Source organism: Sinocyclocheilus anshuiensis, unplaced genomic scaffold (genome assembly GCF_001515605.1).
Source record: "Sinocyclocheilus anshuiensis isolate Anshui unplaced genomic scaffold, SAMN03320099.WGS_v1.1 scaffold247, whole genome shotgun sequence".
In the NCBI taxonomy this organism is placed as follows: Eukaryota; Metazoa; Chordata; class Actinopteri; order Cypriniformes; family Cyprinidae; genus Sinocyclocheilus; species Sinocyclocheilus anshuiensis.
The window spans coordinates 525,402-547,861 of record NW_015552543.1 but is presented as its reverse complement, the minus strand read 5'-3'; the positions used below and the strand labels follow the sequence as shown (position 1 = coordinate 547,861).

Sequence of the window (22,460 nt, the reverse complement as noted above, 5' to 3'; positions counted from 1 at the left end):
TTATCAGTAGCCTACAGAACATTCTCAAAACAACCTAAAAGGACAGTTAAAAAAGGCTTAATTAAAAAAAAAAAAAAAAAGTCCCACCACCATTTTTGGTCTGTCTGAAACTCGCGTCGTGTTGAATTAGGCCTTTGTTCCATTACAAGCTGTTATTGAAACTTCTTAAGCCAACAACATGTTGACTTCAATTTCTTTCTTCCCTCACAGGACCAAAAGGAAAACAGTTAGAAGGAAGCGAGTGTCCCCTGCATGTGGTCCATCCTCCCACCGGAGAGGAGTTCGCTCTGGGCTGCGGCGTGTGTAGAAATGCCCATACCTTCTAAACGCCAGGGTCCCGTAATGATCGCCCTCTCTCTCTATATATATATATATATATATTCACCCTCCTGTGGCGGCCGACTCCCTCTTCAGCGCAGCCCGAGAGCAGATACACCGGACGTCCCATTCTGAGGGGGCTGTGACGGGCCACTGTGCTCCAGGGTGCATCCTCCCTCTCTTTAGACGCAGAAGAATGGAAAAAAAGAACTAAAAAATTACGTTGTGACGTGTTTGCATGCAGCCGTTGTAACCCTGCGGCTTTTATAAACGTTGCACCCCTCCTGACCACTGAAGGGTAACAATGTATGGAGGATTTTGGGATCCGAGACCACGTGGATGGGCCATGATTTCAGCTTCTCGAATACAAATTTAAGATTCTATTGTTGTATGTAAACTGACTTTGTTTTCGTAATCCTGTACAGTATTCCTTCACTTCGGAGTGCATCATGGTTTGACGGCTAAAGATTCAAATGCTACAAGAGGACTTTAGAATGTGACGCTGGGGGAAAATAGTGTACGATTGATCTAATCTTGTATATAATGACAGTAACCCTTCATGTGTGTATCCCGACGTTGCTACTCTCTACACTTCAGTTTCGTTTGATATTCTGGGTTATGTTTTGAGCCAGAACTTTTAATGAAGTGCAATACTGGGTGTGCCTCCTCGCAGATGTAAACAATATGGAATGTATGTCAATAAAGCCACTGTACATTTTGATACAGTGTTGTGTTTTCCCCGGCAAGTGCAGTATCATTTCTGTAGTCAGATCGTTATCGAGGGGCTTGTTGTCTGCGGTGTCTGCCCTTGTCTCAATGACGTGGTATAAACCCCCTTTTTCTGTCATTTTAAAAACAAAGGTGAGTATGTTCTGCTTTTGTATTGTGAGAACACGACTCCTTGGGGCCAGTCTCCACACCAAATCAAAGGAATGTGAGGCAAAACAAGAGATATATTAGAAATTGTGGCTATTTAGTGGTTGTTTTGGAGGCATATAGGAAGGAATGTTTGGGGGTGTGATAAACAACTGCTGTAAAAGACAAAAAAATTGCAACTTGTCAATCTGCTTTGTGTTATTATCTGTGGATGGAGCTGAATGGTAATAATAAACCGGGTTCTCTGTTCAGCAAGGTACATTACAAAAGGAGTGTCCTGTGCTTTTCTTTCGTTTCTCATTCATTCCTGAAACATGCAAGCTCTAAAATGAACGTATATAAAAGACGGATAGAAAAAGCGGATAGCAAGTTTTAAGAGCCTCAGATGGGCAGAGCTTGGCGAACCGGACGTTGTTTCTAATACAATACGTTTATTTCCTGAAATACCAATATAAATGTTAGGTTTATTTGGGTGCATTTAAATTTGGCTATGGTTTATGCATAAAATATCCACCTTTTTCTTCAACGTTGAAGTAAGCCTATGGGTGAGACTTCCGGATCATTAACCGCTATAGGTAAAAAACGTGCAGTAAACGGTAAAACTGTTTGCACTACAACCCAGTGTGTTCATAAATTAGATAATACATTAAAATAATATAAGACACACCGATGTGCAATATCAAGCAGCAAAACGAACGGGTTTGTACAGCTAAAAATAGCTGGACGCAGATGAGACCGGAAGCCAGACCCACAGAATTTACAAATGGCCGCACCCATTTTTACGACAAGAAAAAGGTGGATAATTAATTTAATTGGAATTTATATGCAAATAACACTGTATTTTGAATAGATGTAATGTAAGATGATTTTCAAACTGCCTTAAAACGTATAAAGTTGGCAATAAATACATAAAATCAGACAGCACACCTAACACCGACATTATCGACCAAATAAGTTTTAAAATAGTGTATATACTGCAGTCTGGGAGAGATTGCACTTCCTCACGAAATGCCCCAAATACGAAACCATCAAAAACCACTACTATCCCAAAATATATCCCCAATTTAATAATTGTACCCCAGCTGGAAAAATCTGTATGTGCAAATATAGCTGCAAGATTTATGCCTGCCAACTATAATCCAGTAAATATATGGCTAACTCACACCAAACCAACCAATACACATGACTGATAATGTTGAATTCAGTTATTCAGTTTATTAGTTAAATAAACTTCTTACACAATCTTTACTAATCATATGTTTATGTGAGTGCATATATACGTTCATATAATATTTTAATTGTTCTAATGTCCTTCTTTCAATATTACTTGTTCAAATGTTATTTCAATTGCTGTATTGTTCCAACACTTTCTGTTGTATATGTTCTCTATTCCTATGAATGCTTTGGCAATGCAAAATGTGTTTTTGTCATGCCAATAACGCTATCTGAATTCTATGCACATTTGTGGCCCTGGAGCACAAAACTAGTCATAAGTAGCAATAGACAACAACACATTGTATGGCTCAAAATGATCGATTTTTCTTTTATTCCAAAAATCATTAGGATATTAAGTAAAGATCATGTTCCATGAAGATATTTTGTAAATTTACTACCGTAAATATATCAAAAATTAATTTTTGATTAGTTATATTGCTAAGAACTTCATTTGGACAACTTAAATACGTTTTTTTTTCTTTATAATTTTTTCTATATATATATATACCTTGATATATATACCTAGATTGACCCTTATGACTTGGTTTGTGGCGGTTCAGGGTCACATTTACGTAAACTGGCGCACTTTCAGCGCATTTAAAAGCACAACAACAACAATAGTAACTTTGTTGTATTACAGAGTCACGGATGCGGCTGTTATTGTCACGTGGTGCGTGCTACCTTTCTCCGCTCGACCAATCACAGTCGTCTGTCACTACAGGGTTTGTTTTTAGCGACTGCTTGGACGACTTTCTATTAGTATGTCCCTCACAAACTAAGAATTAGAATCACATATTAAAAGCGTCTACTCATAAATGTCTATCATAAGAAAAAACTGAATACTGTTCTAAGAAGTGTTGATCTTTCTGAGTGAGCGCCCCCTGGAGGAAGAGTCCAGTCACAGAACAACAGGCAGCCGCCCGAACTAAGCTGCTCGCGCTGACACACACACACACACGCTCGCCTGACTCTCAACAACAACAACAACAACAACAACAGCGCCATTTTCCGCGCAGGAGGAGGCGGGGACGCTGCTGTCTCCCGCGGTCCTCAGCGCAGCAAGAAGTAGGTCAACCAGCGATATCGGCGAGACGTGCGCACCCAGACTCCCGAGAAAACAACACATAACGACAGAAATCCACCCTCGCTCGTCTCCAATGCGCGAGCTCTGCGCCGCTCGGATGTGTTCAGCTTCCGGTCCTGGTTGACGTTCAGACGAGTTTTCAGGATTTTGCTTATTTTTCACAGTTCGCGCGCGAGCTGAGTGGAGATAACACGAGCAACGCGCAAAACAGGTAATTTGGGATTACGCCGTAAGGATGTTGTTGGCTTAATCTAACTTGATCACTGTCTCTGAGACTAAATGCATGTGTGCAGTGTGTTTATTGGATTAATGATGTGTTTATGCATGGAGAATATCTCACGGCAGTTCAGTTGCTCATGATAATTGAAATCATTGATCGCTGGTCAGTCTGAGTTTAACGCGATTTAAAATTGCTTCGAACACCCTGAGTTAAATGTGACCCTGGACCACAAAACCAGTCATAAGGCTCGTTGTTTTTTGGAATTGAGATTTACACATAATCTGAAAGCTGAATAAATAAGCTTTCCATTGATATATGGTTTGTTAGGATAGGAGGACAATATTTGGCTGAGATACAACTATTTGAAAATCTGGAATCTGAGGGTGCAAAAAAAATCAAAATACTGCGAAAATCGCCTTTAAAGTTGTCCAAATGAAGTTCTTAGCGATGCATATTACTAATCAAAAAGGTAGGTGGGTAATTTGCAAAATATCTTCATGGAACATGATCTTTACTTAATATCCTAATGGTTTTTAGCATAAAAGAAGAATCTATCATTTTGACCCGTACAATGCATTGTTGTCTATTGCTACAAATATACTCGTGATACTTAAGACTGGTTTTGTGCTCCAGGGTCACACATAGGAATTTGTTTGTAATTGCATTAAAGCAGTTTAACTTATTTCCAGGAAAGCTCAAAGCCATTTAAACATAATAAATATAGCTAAACCTGTAAAATAAACTCGTGTTCAAACGTGCTTCTCTGCATGTTAGCATCTGCCACTGTGTGTGTGTGTGTGTGAGTGTGTGTTTGCATTGGGCCTGTTTATACTTCACTTCTTTTGCTTCACAGCTCTCTCAGGCCCCCAAGAATGAAAAGGTTGAGCAGAGACCGCGAGGACAGCCCCTCATCCTGCGAGGGGCCGGCGGACTCCTGCAAGAGGGTCAGACAGCCCGCCGAAGACCCTGGAGATCTGCTGTCCAACTGGGCTCGACTGCCACAGGAGATCCTGCTCCACATCTTCCAGTACCTGCCTCTCCTCGATCGCGCCTTCGCCTCGCTGGTCTGCCGCGGCTGGAATGAGGCCTTCCACATGCCCGAGCTGTGGAGGTGCTTTGAGTTTGAGCTCAACCAGCCTGCCAGCTCTTACCTGAAGGCCACTCATCCTGACCTAATAAAGCAAATCATAAAGAGGCACTCCAATCATTTACAGTACGTCAGCTTCAAGGTGAGAGGCTCACGAGGAACAGGACGGTTACCAGCTGGCTCCACATTACAGCTCACAAATCAGGCTGACCTCAAAGGGATAGTTCACCCAAAAATTACATTTCTGGCTAAATTTACTGACACAAATCATGTCGCTTCAAACCTATATGAGTTTCTTTTTTTCTGCAGAGCATTAAGATATTTGGAAGAATGTTGGTAACCAAACAGTTTTGGTTCCCGATGGATGGCAATGGGAACCAAAACTTGGTTACCAGGATTCTTGACCCTGGACCACAAAACCAGTAATAAGGGTCATTTTTTTGGAATTGAGATTTATACATTATCTGAATAATCTGAATTCCATTGATGTATGGTTTGTTAGGATAGGACAATATTTGGCCGAGATACAACTATTTGAAAATCTGGAATCTGAGGGTGCAAAAAAATCAAAATATTGAGAAAATTGCCTTTAAAGTTGTCCAAATGAAGTTCTTTGCAATGCATATTACTAATCAAATATTAAGTTTTAATATATTTACGGTAGGAAATTTACAAAATATCTTAATGGAACACGATCTTTACTTAATATCCTAATGATTTTTGGCATAAAAGAAAAATCTATAATTTTGTCATTCTATAACAATGCATTGTTGGATATTGCTACAAATATATGACTTATGACTGGTTATGTGGTCCAGGGTCACATATATATTTTCTTTTATGTTCCACAGAAAAAAAGAAAATCATACAAGCTTAAAACATGATTTGGGTAAAAAAAACAACAACTATGTTTTGGGAAGGTGTACTATCCCTCCCAAAAATGACAATTAATTTATATTTACATAACCAAATCATTCCAAACCTGTAAGACATTTGTTTATCTTTAAAATACAAATGAAAATATTTTTAATAAAACCTGAGATATTCTATCCCTTTTTTGAAAGTCCACACAACCAAAACTTTGAAGCTTCAAAAAGTACATAAAGTAATCCGTATGAATCAAGTTATTTAAACCGAATCTTCTGAAGAGACAAAATAACTTTATATGACGAACAGATTTAATTTAGGCTTTTATTTACATATAAACTCTGATCAACGCACATACATAGAGCTCATCAAATATGGTAAACGGAATATGGTAGATATGATATACTTGTTAGGTATGAAGGATGAATATGACTTGGATTAAACCGTTTCATGGTTTGGTATAGATTACTTAAATGTCTTTATAAACTTTTTGAAGTCTTAAAGATTTGGTTGCATGGACTTTCAATGGAGGGACAGAAATCTCTTAGCCTTTCATTAGAAATTGATTTGTGTTTCAAAGATAAACGAATATCTGGGTTTGTCATGAGGGTGAGTCAATGATGACAGATTTTTCGGTCACACTTTATTTTAAGGTCCAATTCTTGCTATTAGCAAACCATTAACTATGACTTTTGCCTCAATAAACTCCTAATTTGCTGCTTATTAATAGTTAGTATTCATTGTTAAGTTTATGTATTGGATAGGATTAGGGATGTAGAATATGCTCATGCAGAATATGTACTAATAAACAGCCAATATGTTAATAATAGGCATGCTAATAAGCAACTAGTCAATTGTGAGAATTGGTCCCTAAACTAAAGTGTTAACAAATTTTCATTGCATTATAAGTGCACGTAAAGAAAATATTATACAGATACAGTGGGTACGGAAAGTATTCAGACCCCCTTAAACTTCATCAAACCTGGTCACCCGGGCTTATGCCAGGCTTTCTGCAATTTCAAAAACCATAATCCAAATCCAAAATAAGTTTTTATTTACATAATATAAGTGTGTGTCTGTACTGTGTATATGTATTATGTATATATAAATGCACACAGTATACATTTTGAAAATATTTACATATATTTATATTCATATAATTTATATTATATATAAATATATTTAATATATAAACTAGTGCTGTCAAACGATTAATCGCAATTAATCGCATCAAAAAGTTTTTTTTACCTAATATTTGTGTGTGTACTGTGTATATTTATTATGTATATATATATAAAGACACACATACAGCATATATTTTTGAAAATATTTGCATGTATTTACGTGTATATATATTTATATCATAAACGTAACATTTTTCTTCAATATATACATGCATGTGTTTGTATTTATATATATACATAATAAATATACACAGTATATACACATACGTATATTATGTAAACAAAAACTTTTATTTTGGATGCGATTAATCGTTTGACAGCACTAATATAAACATAACATATATTTCTTAAATATATACATGCATGTGTGCGTGTAAATATATATATATATATATATATATATACATAAATATACACAGTACACACACATATATTATGTACTTTGGATGCGATTAATCGTTGCCCAGCACTAAATATTATAGATATGTAGACTTGCTTTAAAAGTCAGTGGATGTGCATATAACGGCTATTTTACAGTAACTCTGAGCATGGCTGGTCTGATCAGTAGTTGAGTTGCTGGAGCTGATGCAAAGCGCGTGTGATCTGTGTGCACAGGTGGACAGCAGTACAGAGTCAGCGGAGGCTGCGTGTAACATCCTGTCTCAGCTGGTCAACTGCTCTCTGAAGACTCTGGGGCTGATCTCCACTGCACGGCCGAGCTTCATGGAGCTGCCGAAGGTATCAGGACGTGTGTTATTATGGCTGAGCTGTGCGTTGGGATGATGGGTCGGCTTGTTTCCTGATGTCTGATTGTTTCCTCTCTTCAGTCGCACTTCATCTCAGCACTAACCGTGGTGTTTGTCAACTCCAAGTCTCTTTCGTCTCTGAAAATTGACGACACGCCAGTAGATGATCCTTCGCTCAAGGTCCTGGTGGCCAACAACAGTGACACACTCAAGCTGTTAAAGATGAGCAGCTGCCCACATGTTTCTCCTGCAGGTATGAATTACTCATCTGCCGCTGGAATATGATGCTATTTGGGGAACTGTGATTCTAGGATGTTGGCCAGTCCAGGAAATATACTCGACACCAAATTCAGTTGCTTGAGCACATTCTTTTATTTAAAAGGTTTTAGTAATTTTAATTAACAAAATTAATTATTTGATTGTAATTATTAATAATTATTTTAAATATGAATATTCATACTAATAATTTTAATTAGAATATAGTGTTTAGTATATATTCTCAAGTAAATGTAAAATTTTCTCATATTCAAATGATTAATAAGCAAAAAAATAATAATAATTGTGTGGTGACTGGTGTTTAAGTAAACATTCAGAATAAATACACAAGTAATCAAATGTAAAACAAACTACTTAGACTATCGTTCAGTATTGTTTTAAGGAGTTAATACTTTTATTCAGAAATTATGCATTAAGGTGATCAAAAGTGGCAGAGACATTTATAACATTACAGAAAATTTTAATAAATGCGGTTCTTTTAAATTTTGTTCACTTGATAATACAGAATGTTTCTTGAACAGCAAATCAGCATTTTAGAATGATTTCTGAAGGATCATGTGACACTGAAGACCAGAGTAATGATGCTGAAAATTCAGCTTTACATTACAGAAATAAATTACATTTTAAAATATATTCAAGTAGAAAATAGTTATTTAATATTGTGGAATATTATTACAGTTTAACGGTTTCATTTTAGCCTTGGTGAGCATAAACAAACTTTCAAAAACATTTAAAAATAAACTACTAACCCCAACTTTTGAACGGCAGTGTAAATTGTAGAAGTAGAATAGAATCAAAATATTGTCCATTCACACATTGGGATATAATGACCTAAACAGTTTATAGTTATGACCTCTGAAAAGTCTCACAATGTCATTTGTCTGTGACTTTTGTTGTTCACACTCATGTTACTTGTTCTTAGTCATGTGCTGCTAATAAACAAGGTGTGTACAGGCAGAATATGATAACGTGTGTTTTACAGCTTATTGACAAGACTGGCTGGCCAACTCAATGGGGGAAAGAAACAAAGTACCGCATTTCTGCTCCTCATAGAGACTTCTGGAGTTATTGTAATAAGTGCACACCAATATTTTCACCCTTTTCTGATTGGACTGATGGTACTACAGATACAGTGAAATGATCTGTTGAAGCCCCGATGAGCTGCTAGTGTATGGCAGATATACAAAAAATACAAAGTAACAACACACTTTCCATGATGTTTGTTCTCATTAGTCCCTGTGGTTTTAAAGGGATAGTTCACCCAAAATAGAAATTCTGTGATCATTTACTCTCACTTGATTCCAAACCTGCATGACTTTCACTCTCCATTGGAAGCCAAAAATTCAAGTTGAAACATTTTTTTTTTCCCCCATATGGTGAAAGTAAATGGGGACGGGTGCTATTAAGTTTCAAATCGACAAAACAGTACATGGAAAGTAATCCATATCACTTGTGCTTTAGGTACCAAGTCTTTCTAAGCCATTTCATGCAAAACAGAGAGTAACAAAGCAGTTTAATAATAAAGCAATTTAACTCCTTGTTCACCGAAAATCTCCCCACTGCAGAATCTGAAATAGTTTACAAAGGTTGTATGGACTACAAATATGGAGCATTGACAGCAAACACCATTAGGTTTATTCACATTAAATGGATAGTTCACCCAAAAATGAAAATTATGATTTACTCACCCTCAAGCCATCCTAGGTGTATATGACTTTCTTCGAGTTACATTAAATAATGTCCTGGGTCTTCCGAGCTTTATAATGGCAGTGAATGGGGGTTGAGATTATGAAGTCCAATAAAAGTGCATAAAGGTTTGGTTTATAGGTAAGGTTTAAAGGTATGGTTATGATTTTTAAATGATTTAAAAATGATCTAATAATGCGTTTCATGGATTCCCGTCCATGGAATGCACCACTTCTGGTATTTTGCCGGTTACTCGACTAGGGATGGGCGATATGGGCTTAAAAATATATCACAATAATTTCTGGTATTTATTGTGATAACGATATCAATGATGATAATTCAGGGAATTCTTTTTCTTTAGGGAAAATTATTTTCTTTCCTGTTTTTACCCAAAATAGGGTGTTGTGAGCATTACTGAGTACACACGTAATGTGATGACTCTTTAATTCATACTGGAAGCCGGAGGGCACCCTTGCGCAGAAACTCCACATATCCATAGCAGAGAAATCCCCAATATGGACAAAGGTATCCAGTTATCGCTGTAGCTGAAGAAAACGCAGATAGAGAACTTCTAACTGATGAAACTTGAAGACAATAAACATACGATTGCACAAAATATATGGTTTATCTGTGTTCTTAAATCAAACTTGGATATTTTTTAAAAGGAAAGTATATTTATAATGCAATGCTAATCGACATAGCTTTTATCAAAAAGAAGTTATTTCAAACACTCAACTATGTTATTAACTTAATTTGGAGAAAAAGCATGTCAATAAATGATATCTTTGTTGGACAACAGGTTTGTAAACTGGCAAAACTGTATCGCACACATGCTACTGTAGTACATTTATTCAGACCGATTTTTTTGTGCACTGTACAGCCCTAACCAAACCAGTTCCAGATTGTAGAAGGAGCTTCTCGTTTAGCGATAAACTCTGCCATGTCGCTCCGCACAGTCGCACACAGAAATATGTCAACAACTAGACTTTATCGTTATTATCGCGGGAAGACTTAATTCTTATCTTGAGGAGAATTTTTACCGGTATATTGCAAATTACAAGATATCGCCCATTAGGAATGAAACGATTCACTCAACTCACGATTCGATTTTCTCACAAAAAATTTGTTTTAACAAAATGAGATTGAAGACATTATACAGTAAATAAGGTGTTCTTTTATTGGGCTATTGCTGCATGTTTCTTTGTGAAATCGAAATATAACAAAACTAAACTGAAATTTTAAAACAAACCCCAAATCAAATTAGCAAGTTACACAAAATAAATCTCTTCATATAAACAAACTAAGGCTTTGTCTGTGCTCTTTCCATTTAAAATGAGAGGCAACCACTGCGTTTTAATCATCATCCAAACAAAGATGCAGCATACATGCAGCATGAGTAGTTTTTAAATCTAAATTAGACTGTATAATTTCGAAATTTGAAGCAAAAACATAATGGCCTGACTTTAGTTTTGTGAAACTATACTACATAAAACATCTGAACGAAACAGCAGATGAGCTGAATGAGACGCAGATTCACTCTCTGCCAGCAGGTGGCGCTTATGAACAGCAATGATACAGTGTTTCCTGGGTTATCTCTGTAAACAAAGCAGAGCTGCACTTATGAACACTAAGCATTTAATATGCATTGTTCAGAGGCAAGATGAAAAGAAAATACCACGTAAACTTTTTGAAAGACAATCAGTTCCCCTCAGAGATACATTCATATAAACTCCTACTCCAATTGAATCGCGATTTGTTTGGAATCTCAACCGATTTGAATCATCACATATTTGAATCGATTTCAACCGGCTCGCGGTTAATCGTTACATCCCTATCGCCCATCCCTATACTCGGCACGGGAAAAATGTCAATGATTTTTTTTTAAATAGAGTACTCTAATTGAATCGAGGAAACTCGACAGCCCTAGTCAGATGTTAACACTTATTTAGATCAAACAGCTGTGCTTTAGAGTGCATGGACGTCAGTCAGATTGTATATTATTTGTAGTGTCTACTGTCTAGTGCAGGTGAATCTCATCAGTCTGCTGTTGTTGCAGGTATTCTGTGCGTCGCTGATCAGTGTCACGGTCTGAGAGAGCTGGCTCTGAACTATCACTTATTGAGCGACGAGCTGCTGCTGGCGCTGTCCTCCGAGAAGCACGTGCACCTCGAGCATCTGCGCATAGACGTGGTGAGCGAGAACCCCGGCCAGCAGTTCCACACCATCAAGAAGAGCAGCTGGGACGCCATGGTGCGCCATTCGCCCAAATTCAGCCTGGTCATGTACTTCTTCCTATACGAGGACGAGTTCGGGCCCTTTTTCCGCGACGAGATCCCCGTTACGCACCTCTACTTCGGCCGCTCGGTCAGCAAAGAGGTCCTGGGCCGCGTGGGCATGAACTGTCCGCGTCTGGTGGAGCTGGTGGTGTGTGCCAACGGTCTGCGGCCGCTGGACGAGGAGCTGATTCGTATCGCAGAGCGCTGCCAGCACCTGTCGGCCATCGGACTGGGCGAGTGCGAGGTCTCCTGCAGCGCTTTCGTGGAGTTCGTGAAGATGTGTGGCCGCCGTCTCTCTCAGCTCTCCATCATGGAGGAGGTGCTCATCCCAGACCACAAATACAGCCTGGATGAGATCCATTGGGAAGTGTCCAAGCACCTCGGGCGCGTCTGGTTTCCAGATATGATGCCCACCTGGTGAAATGTTCATCTGTTGTGTTCAGAAGACCACAGAAAGTAATCAGACTGGGACACCTGTAAGCCTTCGGTAATATGGACTCGATGGCTTTTTGTGTGAGTTTCACAGTTGGTTTGATTTGAGATGTATATTCCCACACTGCTATAATGAGTGTGAACTGTTGTAAAGGGATAGTTCACGCAGAAATGAACATGTTGTCATCATTTACTCACCCTTGAGTCCTTTCAAACATGTATGATCTTCTTCTGTGGAACATGAAAGAAGATATTTTGAAGAATGTTGATATCAGTTTTGGTGTCCATTAACATCATTGTATTGACACACACACACACACACACACACATCACAGAAGAAAGTCGTACAGGTTTGTAGAATGACATGAGGGTGAGTAAATGATGACAGCGTTTATTTACCATTTCTTTAATGGCATGTTGTGGCAAATCTCCATTTAATGAGAAAATATAGCATTTCACCTTATTAAAACACAAAAAAAATTATATTAAATTAGATGTTGCATTAAAAAGAGATGAAGCCCATTTAAGGAACATTAAGATTTTTGCCATAACAATTAAGCATTTTTTCCAATATCATATTTTTGAGTTATTGTTTGACTTATTAATCCCATTACATACTCGTTATTGCAATAAAGTAATTGCTACAGCTCTATTGTTATTTAATCGGCATAAAGGAAGTGCAACATAATTCACTATGATCTATATATTAAAAAACTGCCAGGATCTAAATATTTTACAATATAAATCACAAAATTAAGCTTATTTGTGACAAATAAGTTTGCATTATTGATTTTTGAGATGTAACATAACCTGGGCTGCGTTTCCCAAAAGCATCGTAAGCCTAAGTTGATGAATGAATGAATGCTTACAATACTTTTGGGAAACGCAGCCCTGGATATTTTGTAAAATTTACTAAATTATCTATTTTTTTTCACTCTGGACATTTCCTTTATAAAACTAAATCAAGGATTGCTGTACATGGAATAACATGTATATAGTGTAAGTTACATTTTCAGGTTATTTTGCATGACAAAAATGAGAAATTTCATCTAGAAAAGAAACTGCAACTGAAAGCTGTTTTATTTAGATGCAGATATTCATTATTCATGCATTTAGATGAATAGGCTCTTTGTCTTTGTTGACATTCTCAGCAGATGCGTCACTATTTCTTAGTCCCGCTGTGTATCTGTGTCTGTCTTCAGTGGCTCAACATTTAAGCAACTAACCATCCATTTTCCCAAATGCTTGTCCACAGGGATGTTGGAGCCCATCCCAGCGTCTCGTGGTTTGATTATTCTGACCAATCAGAAGGCTACTTTGTGTAGCAGGTTCTCACTAGGAACCTTCAGCAGCTCCTCCTAGTGGCATGAAAAGCCATAACACTAGTGAGAGTGGTTGTCCCTTGCCAACTAGTGGCCTCTCACTGTGTTCACCAACCAACACAGATAAAAAGAAGTGCACAACCATCAGGGTTGGGCTTTTGGTTTATGTAGATAGATGATTAACTACAGGTGCATTTCAATAAATTAGAATGTCATGGAAAAGTTCATTTATTTCAGTAATTCAACTCAAATTGTGAAACTCGTGTATTAAATAAACTACTTTAGTCTGTGTGCATTGAAATGTGATTCAAACATTTTTGTAATATAACAGGTTTGGTATTGCAGTGCTTTTGTACAAAGATGTATAGTGAATAATATGCACCTTATATATACCACATTGAAATCTCTCTTTCTGGTGGTTTAGTTGCTCATATTTTGGTGTAGCGGGGAAGAGGGCGCAGAATAATAAAACAGCATATTTTCAAGGTCTCAGGTATGTCAGAGAGGAAGGAAACGAAAGGATCAGTGTTCGGCTCACAGCACACTTGTGTCCTCAGATTTGGAAGAATATAGTAAAAGCATCTTAGGGATACAATGAAGCGTTGATTGGTTTCTATTAGATTGCATGAAGAATGTTGTGCAATGACAAATTGAATGGGATACAACCATATAATGAATGAATTAGTCTGGATATGCACGCAACGCAGCCCCTTCGTTTCAGTTCAATATGATTCAATATTGGAGTGAAACAGTGAAAACATTTTCCTTTAAAAAGGAAGTCCCATGTGTCTGTATATAAAATGCTGTGTGTTTGATATAAATAGAAATACTTATTTCTCGCGCACTCTCTGTGGAGGTTTGAAGTGTTTCTGTGCTGATCTCTTTCAGACGAGTGGGAATTACTCCTCTTGATGGATCTTTGTAGCCTTGTAATTAGATTTGATCAGTGTAATTTATTGATATACTTTTTATTATTATTAATCGGCTTATATTGATAGTTAAGCTTTGAGTGAGAAGCTCCTTGTCGATTTATATGCATATTATATCATTAGTCAATAGCATGTAATCGTTTTTTTTTTTACCCGTTATCCAGAATTAAAGCTGTTTTAGCTTTTGCAAATTGTTGTAGCGACTAAATGAAGTAAACTAAGATTCCTGCCAGCATTTGAAAGTGAAATATTCCTGAAAACTATCAGAAAAGGGAAGCCACAGCCCTGTAGTTCACATACAAATTAAAATACACGAGCTCGGCTTTAGTCAGCAGCGCATATCTTGCCAATTTGACACGAAAGGCTTTTTGTTAGACTAGCTTTTTGGAAGTGCAAGCTGACGCGCATTACATCAACTCAGTGTAAACCAAAGCATAGAAAATGAGAAAAATGTACAAATAGCATCAAACCCAGTGCTTGTGTATTTGATTTTTTTTCTGAAGTGAGCATATTGCTTGTATTGCGAATATGAAAGCATCACATTTTTTTTTGTGTGTTGTTGTAAAAACATGCACATTGTCTTTTATTGAAATAAGGGCGAATAAACATTGTGAGAAAAATTGTGTGGCTGTTTTACAGATCATTTACATTAAGGCAGCAATATTACAGCAACAACAATACAACATTAAAAAGGATTTTTGCATTAGTATAAATTATTAACACTTTATCTGATAAATCTGACATCATCTGGAATGGAAATAGAACATTTAAAATGTAATTTTATTTAGTAGCAAAAATAATTTGAGTTTTTTTTTTAATATAGTTTAGGCTAAAACAATATGGTGGTTATGGTAAAGGAATCTCCTCATAGGTTATTTTAATGTAAGGATATTTCATCGGCAGCTTCCAATATTCAGAGTTGTAGTAGAAGTAGAAGGTCTTCTCTAGGACCATCTTTTCAAAAGCCTCTAATAAGCTCTCAATCATTTCTACGACTGACTGGTGAGAGCGGAACGAGTGGTAGAACTTCTTGATGTCTGTGGCGAGATCTTTCGTGGAAGACTGTTGAAAGATGGATTTGTCTCCCAAATAGAGCGGCTCTCCGCTGTACAGATAGATCTTGGTGTAATATGTTGGCGCTTGGCTGGACAGTTCGGCACCCATATGCAGTAACGTCTTATACGTGCGGTGCACAAACTGAGAACAGTCGTAGGACTCAAACCACGTGGTGGAGTTTGCACCAGGATCTGACTTCACTGTCCAAGTCTCGTAATAAACACCCGTTTCATTGTCCTCCTGAACCCAGCGAGCCATCTCATTGAACATCTCGCCTAATAAAAATAAAATCGTAATGAAACCGAAAACACAGGGCGGCATGTTTGAGAGCTTCAGGCTGCTCCAGCATTCTTAAGTCGTTGTTCACGAGAGATTCTGTTTTAAAGTCTGCTTGTGTGTCAACATCACCAATGTAATGTTATCTAGCTAGCTGACATGAATGTTTCTTATAGTATTGTTTTATACATTTAGGTGAAAGATATTAAATATAGAAGGGTAAGTAGAAGTAGAAGAGTTTACGTTTACAAAATGACCTAAATTAATGCTTTTACTACTCTTTCTGTAATTTATTTCTATTTTTGGGCAAAAACATTTGGAACATTTTTTTAAAAATGATTTACTTTGATTTGTTTTTTTTCCCCCTGACATTAAATATAAATAACTACACAAATTAAATAATAATAGAAATTGTATATGATATAATAAACAATAAAATGTTACTGTTAAAATACTACTGTTTGGTCATGAAATAATATACATGAATAATAATAGTATATAAAATTATTATTTCGTCCTAGTATTCCCTTCATTATGGGGACAAAATGTTCCAATATCTGAAATCCTTTTGTCCTCGTGGGGACATTTTTTGGTCCTCATGAGGAAAACAGCTTTTACTGTAAATCACGCAGAATGTCTATCTATTCTGAAAATCTAAAAATGCAGAAAGTTTTGTGTGAGGGGTAGGTTTAGGGTAAAGGGATATAAAATACAGTTTTTACCGTATATTAAACCATCATGCCTATGGAATGTACCCATACAACATGGACATGCGCGTGTGCTTAATAATAATAAAAATAAATATTATAATACATATTACTATAACTAATATTATCGTTTGGTCCTTAAACTGAGTGTACGCCAGGCTTACCTGAAATCTCTCCGATCTTCTCCAGAGTGCCGTTCTGTTTCCAGTGAACGTCATCGATGCCGTCATAGCAGCACGCGGCTCCCTGATTACACCAGAAAGGTGCGCTCACGCTCGCTCTCTCGTGCGGAAAAGTGCAGTTCCCCAGCTGAAACAGCTCGTACCACTCCAAGGTGAAGTTTCTGCCCGTTCTTGCGCTTCCAAAGCCAACGGCATCATGCATGACATGCTGAACAGTGCAAAACCTTCGGTTAGACTCCAGTGAGCAAACTCTTTCAGGCCAGCGGTCTGCTATTCACTTACAAACTTTCCCAGCGTGTCTCCATATTTGAACTCCCACACCGGAGTCTGCAGTCTGAACACCGAGATGATGTCCGAGTCTCTCATCACGGGCATCCGGCCGTCTGGATCCCCGCTCGGGCAGAATGGGTATAAAGCCTGGCAGTAGGGATCAACATCTGGACGCCTGTCAAGTCGCCTAGAAATTAATATGACACTGGGTTGGTGCATGGCATATAACAAAATTAACATTTATCAGAATAAAACCGTGAAGTCGTTTTTCACTGGAGATACTGCCAAAAGTATCGGGACACCCCCTTCTAATGAACTACTTTAGTCATTTCCATGAGTACAAATCTTAATGTTTAAGCATGTAATGCTATTCAAGGGAATTGTGTGCTTCTAATTTTATAGCAAATGATGAGGTTTTGGCTCAAGGTCTGCATTTAAAGTCACACCAGAGGTGTTCAGCTGGGATTAGGACTTGGCTTTCTGCAGACCTTCACTGACTGAATCAATCTTTTCTTTTTGAAGCTTGTCTTATACACGGGGTCATTGTCCTGACTCGTGATATAAGAGAAAAGGGTCCTGTTCAAACTGTTGCTATACAATCAGAAGCACACAATTCCTTAGAACATCATTATATGCTTAAACATTACGATTTGTGCTCATGGAAATTACTAAAGTAGTCAAACCTGTTCATTAGAAGGTGTCCCAATACTTTTGGCAATATAAGTTCGTGTATGCGTGTAAATCATTAGTTAAACATTCATATAGTTGGATTAATTTTCATATGAATATTTGAATAGCCTACTAACTGAAAAAAATTAAACCAATAAACCATCGTGACAAGTAACTTGAAAACAGTCGACTGAAAACGACACAATATGCACACACGAGTCCCTGCTGACAGTGAGTGTGAACACTTGATTGTGGTCCTGCGACTTACTTGTAAGGCTCTGGCCAGACCTGCTGTCCATATCCCACAATGCAACAGTGCAGCGCCGCGTGAATGAAGTAAACCAAACAGTTCATGTCAGCACAGGGCCGCAGAAACACTAAGTGCTGTCTGACCTGCAGCTGTCTAAATGATTGTTTCTGTCTCACACCCTGAGTTTAGGGAACACTGGGCACGTGACTCTCTAAACGGAGTCATCTGGTCAGTCACGAGCTTTTTTGTTACGGGCTACAATCCTGCCAAAATAAAAGTCACGTAATTATAATACACAATAGTAGCCAGCATAACTCTGATATGATTAATATTATATCTAAACAATAACAATAATAACAATTATTATTACTATAAATTATAATTTAAATGATATAAATTGAAGTGAGTGACAGCTTTTAGTGATTAGCGTTAGATGAAAGCGCTATTGGCTCGCTTTCTAGGCAGGCTATAATCGATTCAGAATGTAAATAAAAGTTGTTTTACGTGCTGCTAACAGGACCAAACAGCCACATAAGTTACCCTGTACATGCAGCACAGTTTCAGGAGTGACATATATCCCGCATCCCTCATATAAATACGGGATTCACTTTAGAAATAGCTCGTTTACAATCAGGGTTAGTTGCTTAGCCTATATCCATCGCCTTAATGGCAGGCAAGAATTTCAATTTCGTTTAAACATCGCTCCTCTTTATAACATAAGGATCACGTCCAACATGTTGTGATTATCAATACCTTTCTCTTGTAATAGCGTGGTGGTTGAAGAGAGATCCCCTCATAATGCATCATGCCTAAAACAGTAGCCTACATTACCGACTTTCCTGTATCTCATCCGTTCTTTTTCAGTCACTCCTGAAACTTTGCTGCATGTACAGGGTATGTGGCTGTTGGTCCTGTTAGCAGCACCTAAAACAAAACTTTTATTCAAATTCTGAATTGATTAGCCTGCCTAGAAAGCGAGCAAATAGCGCTTCCATATAATCACTAAAAAGCTGTCACTCACTTCAATTTATCGCAACCTCACGATGTTCCTTTATAATCAGTGAAGCTCTCTGAACTGCAAATAATATCTTATTTACATCGTGTCTAACTTACGTGTGGCGTTTAGCACCGAGTGAATTCTGACTGTCACAATGCGTGCGTTGAGAGGTGGCAGCCCAATCTATTTATATCTTTATAAATATCTGAATATATTATTATATCCTATAATAACCATTTGCACACACGAGCATTGCCCGACTCGACTCCTCCCGACCGCAGACGCAGGTTTACAAACCACATTTTCCTGCGTTTTTCAATCAATTTCTTGAATTTTCCCCACTTATGAGCATCACATTTTCGTACACGATAAAAGCTCCTTGTGGTTTCTCGGTTTGGCCGATTTGAGCATCCATAAACAGCGCAAAACACAGGCATTTGGAGTTTCTTCTAGTGATTTCTATGGAGACAAATCACTCCCTGCCCTCCAGCTGCATTTCGCGCGTCATCAGTGACGTCCTGTGCAAACCACCTATAAGTGAGAGAGATATACAGTGAAAGTAAATGTGTTTTTCTGTTTCGTTTATATTAACGTGTCAGAACACTTTCCCTTTCACTTCGTTTCAATAGAAATTTCATTAATGTGTATTTCATATTTCCAAATAGATAGTACAATGCAGAAAGTACAAGGCAAATAAGGTAGTGTCGTACAGCTCAAAGTATGTATAACAGATAACAACAACAAAAAGAACATAAAATAAACATATAAACATAAAAATAAATAAATAAATAAAAACAGCAGCTGTCCGAAATCGCATTCTGCTTAGTAGGTACTACATTTGAATTTGAACGTACTACTCGACCGTTAAAAAAGTACGTTCTATATAGTATGAATGCGAGTAGTATGAATGGAACTCGGACGTAGGATAACAAAGTGCTATATGAGAAAGTGTTGTTCTTGGTCGCGTGTCTGTTTGAGCGTTACTATGGTAACGGTAAACAGTGTCGAACTGAAGCTGTTCCCTCTTCTCTGCTCAGTAATCTCTAGCTCATCATGTCAGACGCTGGCTCTGAAGACTTCGACGAAGAGCAAGGCTCTCTGGGGGTGAGTTATCGTCAGTAACGCTGGTTAGGCTGAAGTGACAGTAGATGACAGTAGTCGTGTGTTGCAGGAGTATGAGGGAGACAGAAATGAAGCTGGAGAGAGACATGGACAGGGCAAAGCTGTCCTGCCGAAGGGAGACACTTACCAAGGAGCTTATGAAAACGGCAAGAGATGTGGCCAGGTCATTCTGCTCATCAAACTCACTCATTAGCTTCATTTTGCTCAGTTGCCTTTGACCGTGTATGCGGTTTCTGTTCTCATAAGCATACACATACGATAAACCTGTTGTTGTCTGTATATCAGGGGACATATAAGTTCAAGAAAGGGGCCAGATACATTGGAGAATGGTACATGAATTTAAAACATGGACAGGGTATATTTTATTACCCAGATGGCTCCAAATATGAAGGTGAGTCATCATTATCTAACGTTATATTATCTCAACATAGGTAGATTTGATTTAGGTTCAATTAGTTAACATTAGTTAATGCATTAGTTATAATGAACAACGAACTTAACACAGAGTTGTTATCTTTAACTAAACCTATTAAAAAGATCTTTGTTAATGAAATATAGCTAAAATAAAACAAAATAACATAATAGCTCAAATAAAATACAATACTATACTACTAACAACATAAAAAGAAAAAAAAAAACCTTTGAAAAATTTGAAATACTGAAACTACTAACTATAAATGAAATAATAACTATTAAATAAAAAAATGAATGAATTAAGACTATTTAGAAATATGAAAGAAATATTGAAAAGGTAAAAGCTAATTCAAAATATTAATAAAAACTATAACAGTATAAGTAACACTAACATAACATTGATTTTACTTATTTATGTTAATGTTAATTTCTACATATATATATTTTACATTACGAATTGTGTGAATGAACATAATTTATCATTTATTATCATTTAAATAGTTATTTGTAAGTCAATTTATTCTAACAATGAACAATAGTATATATTTATAAATGCATAAAAGCGTTTAGAAATTAATGTACATTTTTCATATCAATTTTTCACTTTAATTATTATGCTGGTAATATAATTTATAATTAAAAAATATTGTATTCAAGTAGAAATAATAGTTATAGTGGTCTTAGTTTTTTCCCCCAGGATTTATAGCATAAAATGCAATCTTCACATATCATATTTCTCCACAGGAAGCTGGGTGGATGACCAGCGGCAGGGTCAGGGTGTTTACACATACCCCAATGGAGACACATATGATGGTGAATGGCTGCACCATGAAAGGTAGTTTTTTTTTAACTCTCTTTCTCACTGATCTAATCTGGTAATCTAATATGTCTACTCTATGGATATTAGTTACAACAGTATTCATAACGTCTTCAGTTCAGCTAAAAATGAATGGCAAAACATTCTTATTAAGTATCTACTGTATCTCTGTGTTTCTCTCTTAGACATGGGCAGGGTACATATACACATCACGAAACTGGGTCTCAGTACATGGGCACATGGGTCATGGGAAAGATGGAGTCCACCGGGGAGCTGATCCATCTGAACCACAGATATCAGGGCAACTTTGTCAATAATAATGTAAGTAACACTCTACATTTGTGGTTCTGAGCATTACTATTTCATAATAAAATGCAACTAACTGTATAGTCCAAATAGCAGAATAAATAGACCTAATTGACTTTCAGATTTGTGCATCCTAAACAAAACCACTGTTTTAATGTGTTCTATGTTAACTTCAGCCTTGAATATAACAAGACACTTGCATTTCTCTCACACAGTGATCTCTTATTTCTTGTAATTGTTATTTTGTAGCCCTCTGGTCCAGGGAAGTATGTGTTTGACATTGGCTGTGAGCAGCATGGAGAGTATTTCCAGTTAGAGCCGGTATGTCTCTTCATGCTTTACAAGATGTCTTTACATTTCATGAGAATGTATTTTAGGGGAAATGATCATATAAACCTGCAGAAACCTGTTTGCTCAGTCTCACCAGTGTTTTGCTGGTATATAGCTTGTTAAGAGAATTGTTTATATACTCTTGTGAAAAAGAAGTGCACTTAAATGTATAGAATATGCCCTTGTAGTGTTGTTCAAATCTTAAAAGTATATTTTAAAAAACAATATCATTAATATTAATGAAATAAAAAGCCAACTTAAGTGTATTTAAAGAGAGCACACTTTCACGCCTGTTTCTTAACACACTTAAGTACACCTTTAAAAACTGAAATTAAGTCAAATTAAACGTTTGACATTGAAAGTACACTTTAAATCCTTATGTTGTAAACTTTAGTCATGCTTCAAAGAAGTACACTTATTTTGATGTGTTGACTAACATACTAAAGCACATATTAAGTACCTAATTATTTTAACTGTCATGTGTTTGTCAATATTACATTTAAAGTGTATGTATTTTAAATGTAATAAATTGAAACTTCATTATTA

General features: G+C 37.0%; 4 protein-coding genes across 4 annotated transcripts in view; 3 read left to right on the top strand and 1 right to left on the bottom strand.

Annotated features, from left to right (window-relative positions):
* LOC107664005 (E3 ubiquitin-protein ligase MYCBP2-like) overlaps positions 1-1,458 on the top strand; it is a 157,021-nt gene extending 155,563 nt beyond the window's left edge. The window contains 1 exon segment of the mRNA XM_016454448.1: positions 211-1,458. Within this exon segment, the coding sequence (XP_016309934.1) occupies positions 211-326 (116 nt within the window). The 3' untranslated portion in view covers positions 327-1,458.
* Positions 1,459-3,301: 1,843 nt separating this feature from the next.
* LOC107664003 (F-box/LRR-repeat protein 3-like) lies at positions 3,302-12,478 on the top strand. Its single transcript, XM_016454446.1, has 5 exons — positions 3,302-3,704; positions 4,567-4,942; positions 7,467-7,589; positions 7,679-7,850; positions 11,616-12,478. The coding sequence occupies exons 2-5, from the start codon at positions 4,586-4,588 to the stop codon at positions 12,254-12,256; spliced, it is 1,293 nt and encodes a 430-aa protein (XP_016309932.1). The 5' UTR covers positions 3,302-3,704; positions 4,567-4,585; the 3' UTR covers positions 12,257-12,478.
* Positions 12,479-15,033: 2,555 nt separating this feature from the next.
* Positions 15,034-19,137, bottom strand: LOC107664004 (ceroid-lipofuscinosis neuronal protein 5-like). Its single transcript, XM_016454447.1, has 5 exons — positions 19,042-19,137; positions 17,947-18,191; positions 17,022-17,196; positions 16,722-16,947; positions 15,034-15,849 (listed from the first exon to the last, which is right to left on the bottom strand). The coding sequence occupies exons 2-5, from the start codon at positions 18,030-18,032 to the stop codon at positions 15,365-15,367; spliced, it is 972 nt and encodes a 323-aa protein (XP_016309933.1). The 5' UTR covers positions 18,033-18,191; positions 19,042-19,137; the 3' UTR covers positions 15,034-15,364.
* Positions 19,138-19,947: 810 nt separating this feature from the next.
* On the top strand, positions 19,948-22,029 carry LOC107663994 (radial spoke head 1 homolog). The gene is made up of 7 exons (XM_016454438.1): positions 19,948-20,029; positions 20,097-20,210; positions 20,333-20,438; positions 21,206-21,296; positions 21,464-21,599; positions 21,834-21,905; positions 22,012-22,029. Exons 1-7 carry the CDS (start codon positions 19,979-19,981, stop codon positions 22,027-22,029), a joined length of 588 nt encoding a protein of 195 aa, XP_016309924.1. The 5' UTR covers positions 19,948-19,978.
* The last annotated feature ends 431 nt before the right edge of the window (positions 22,030-22,460 follow it).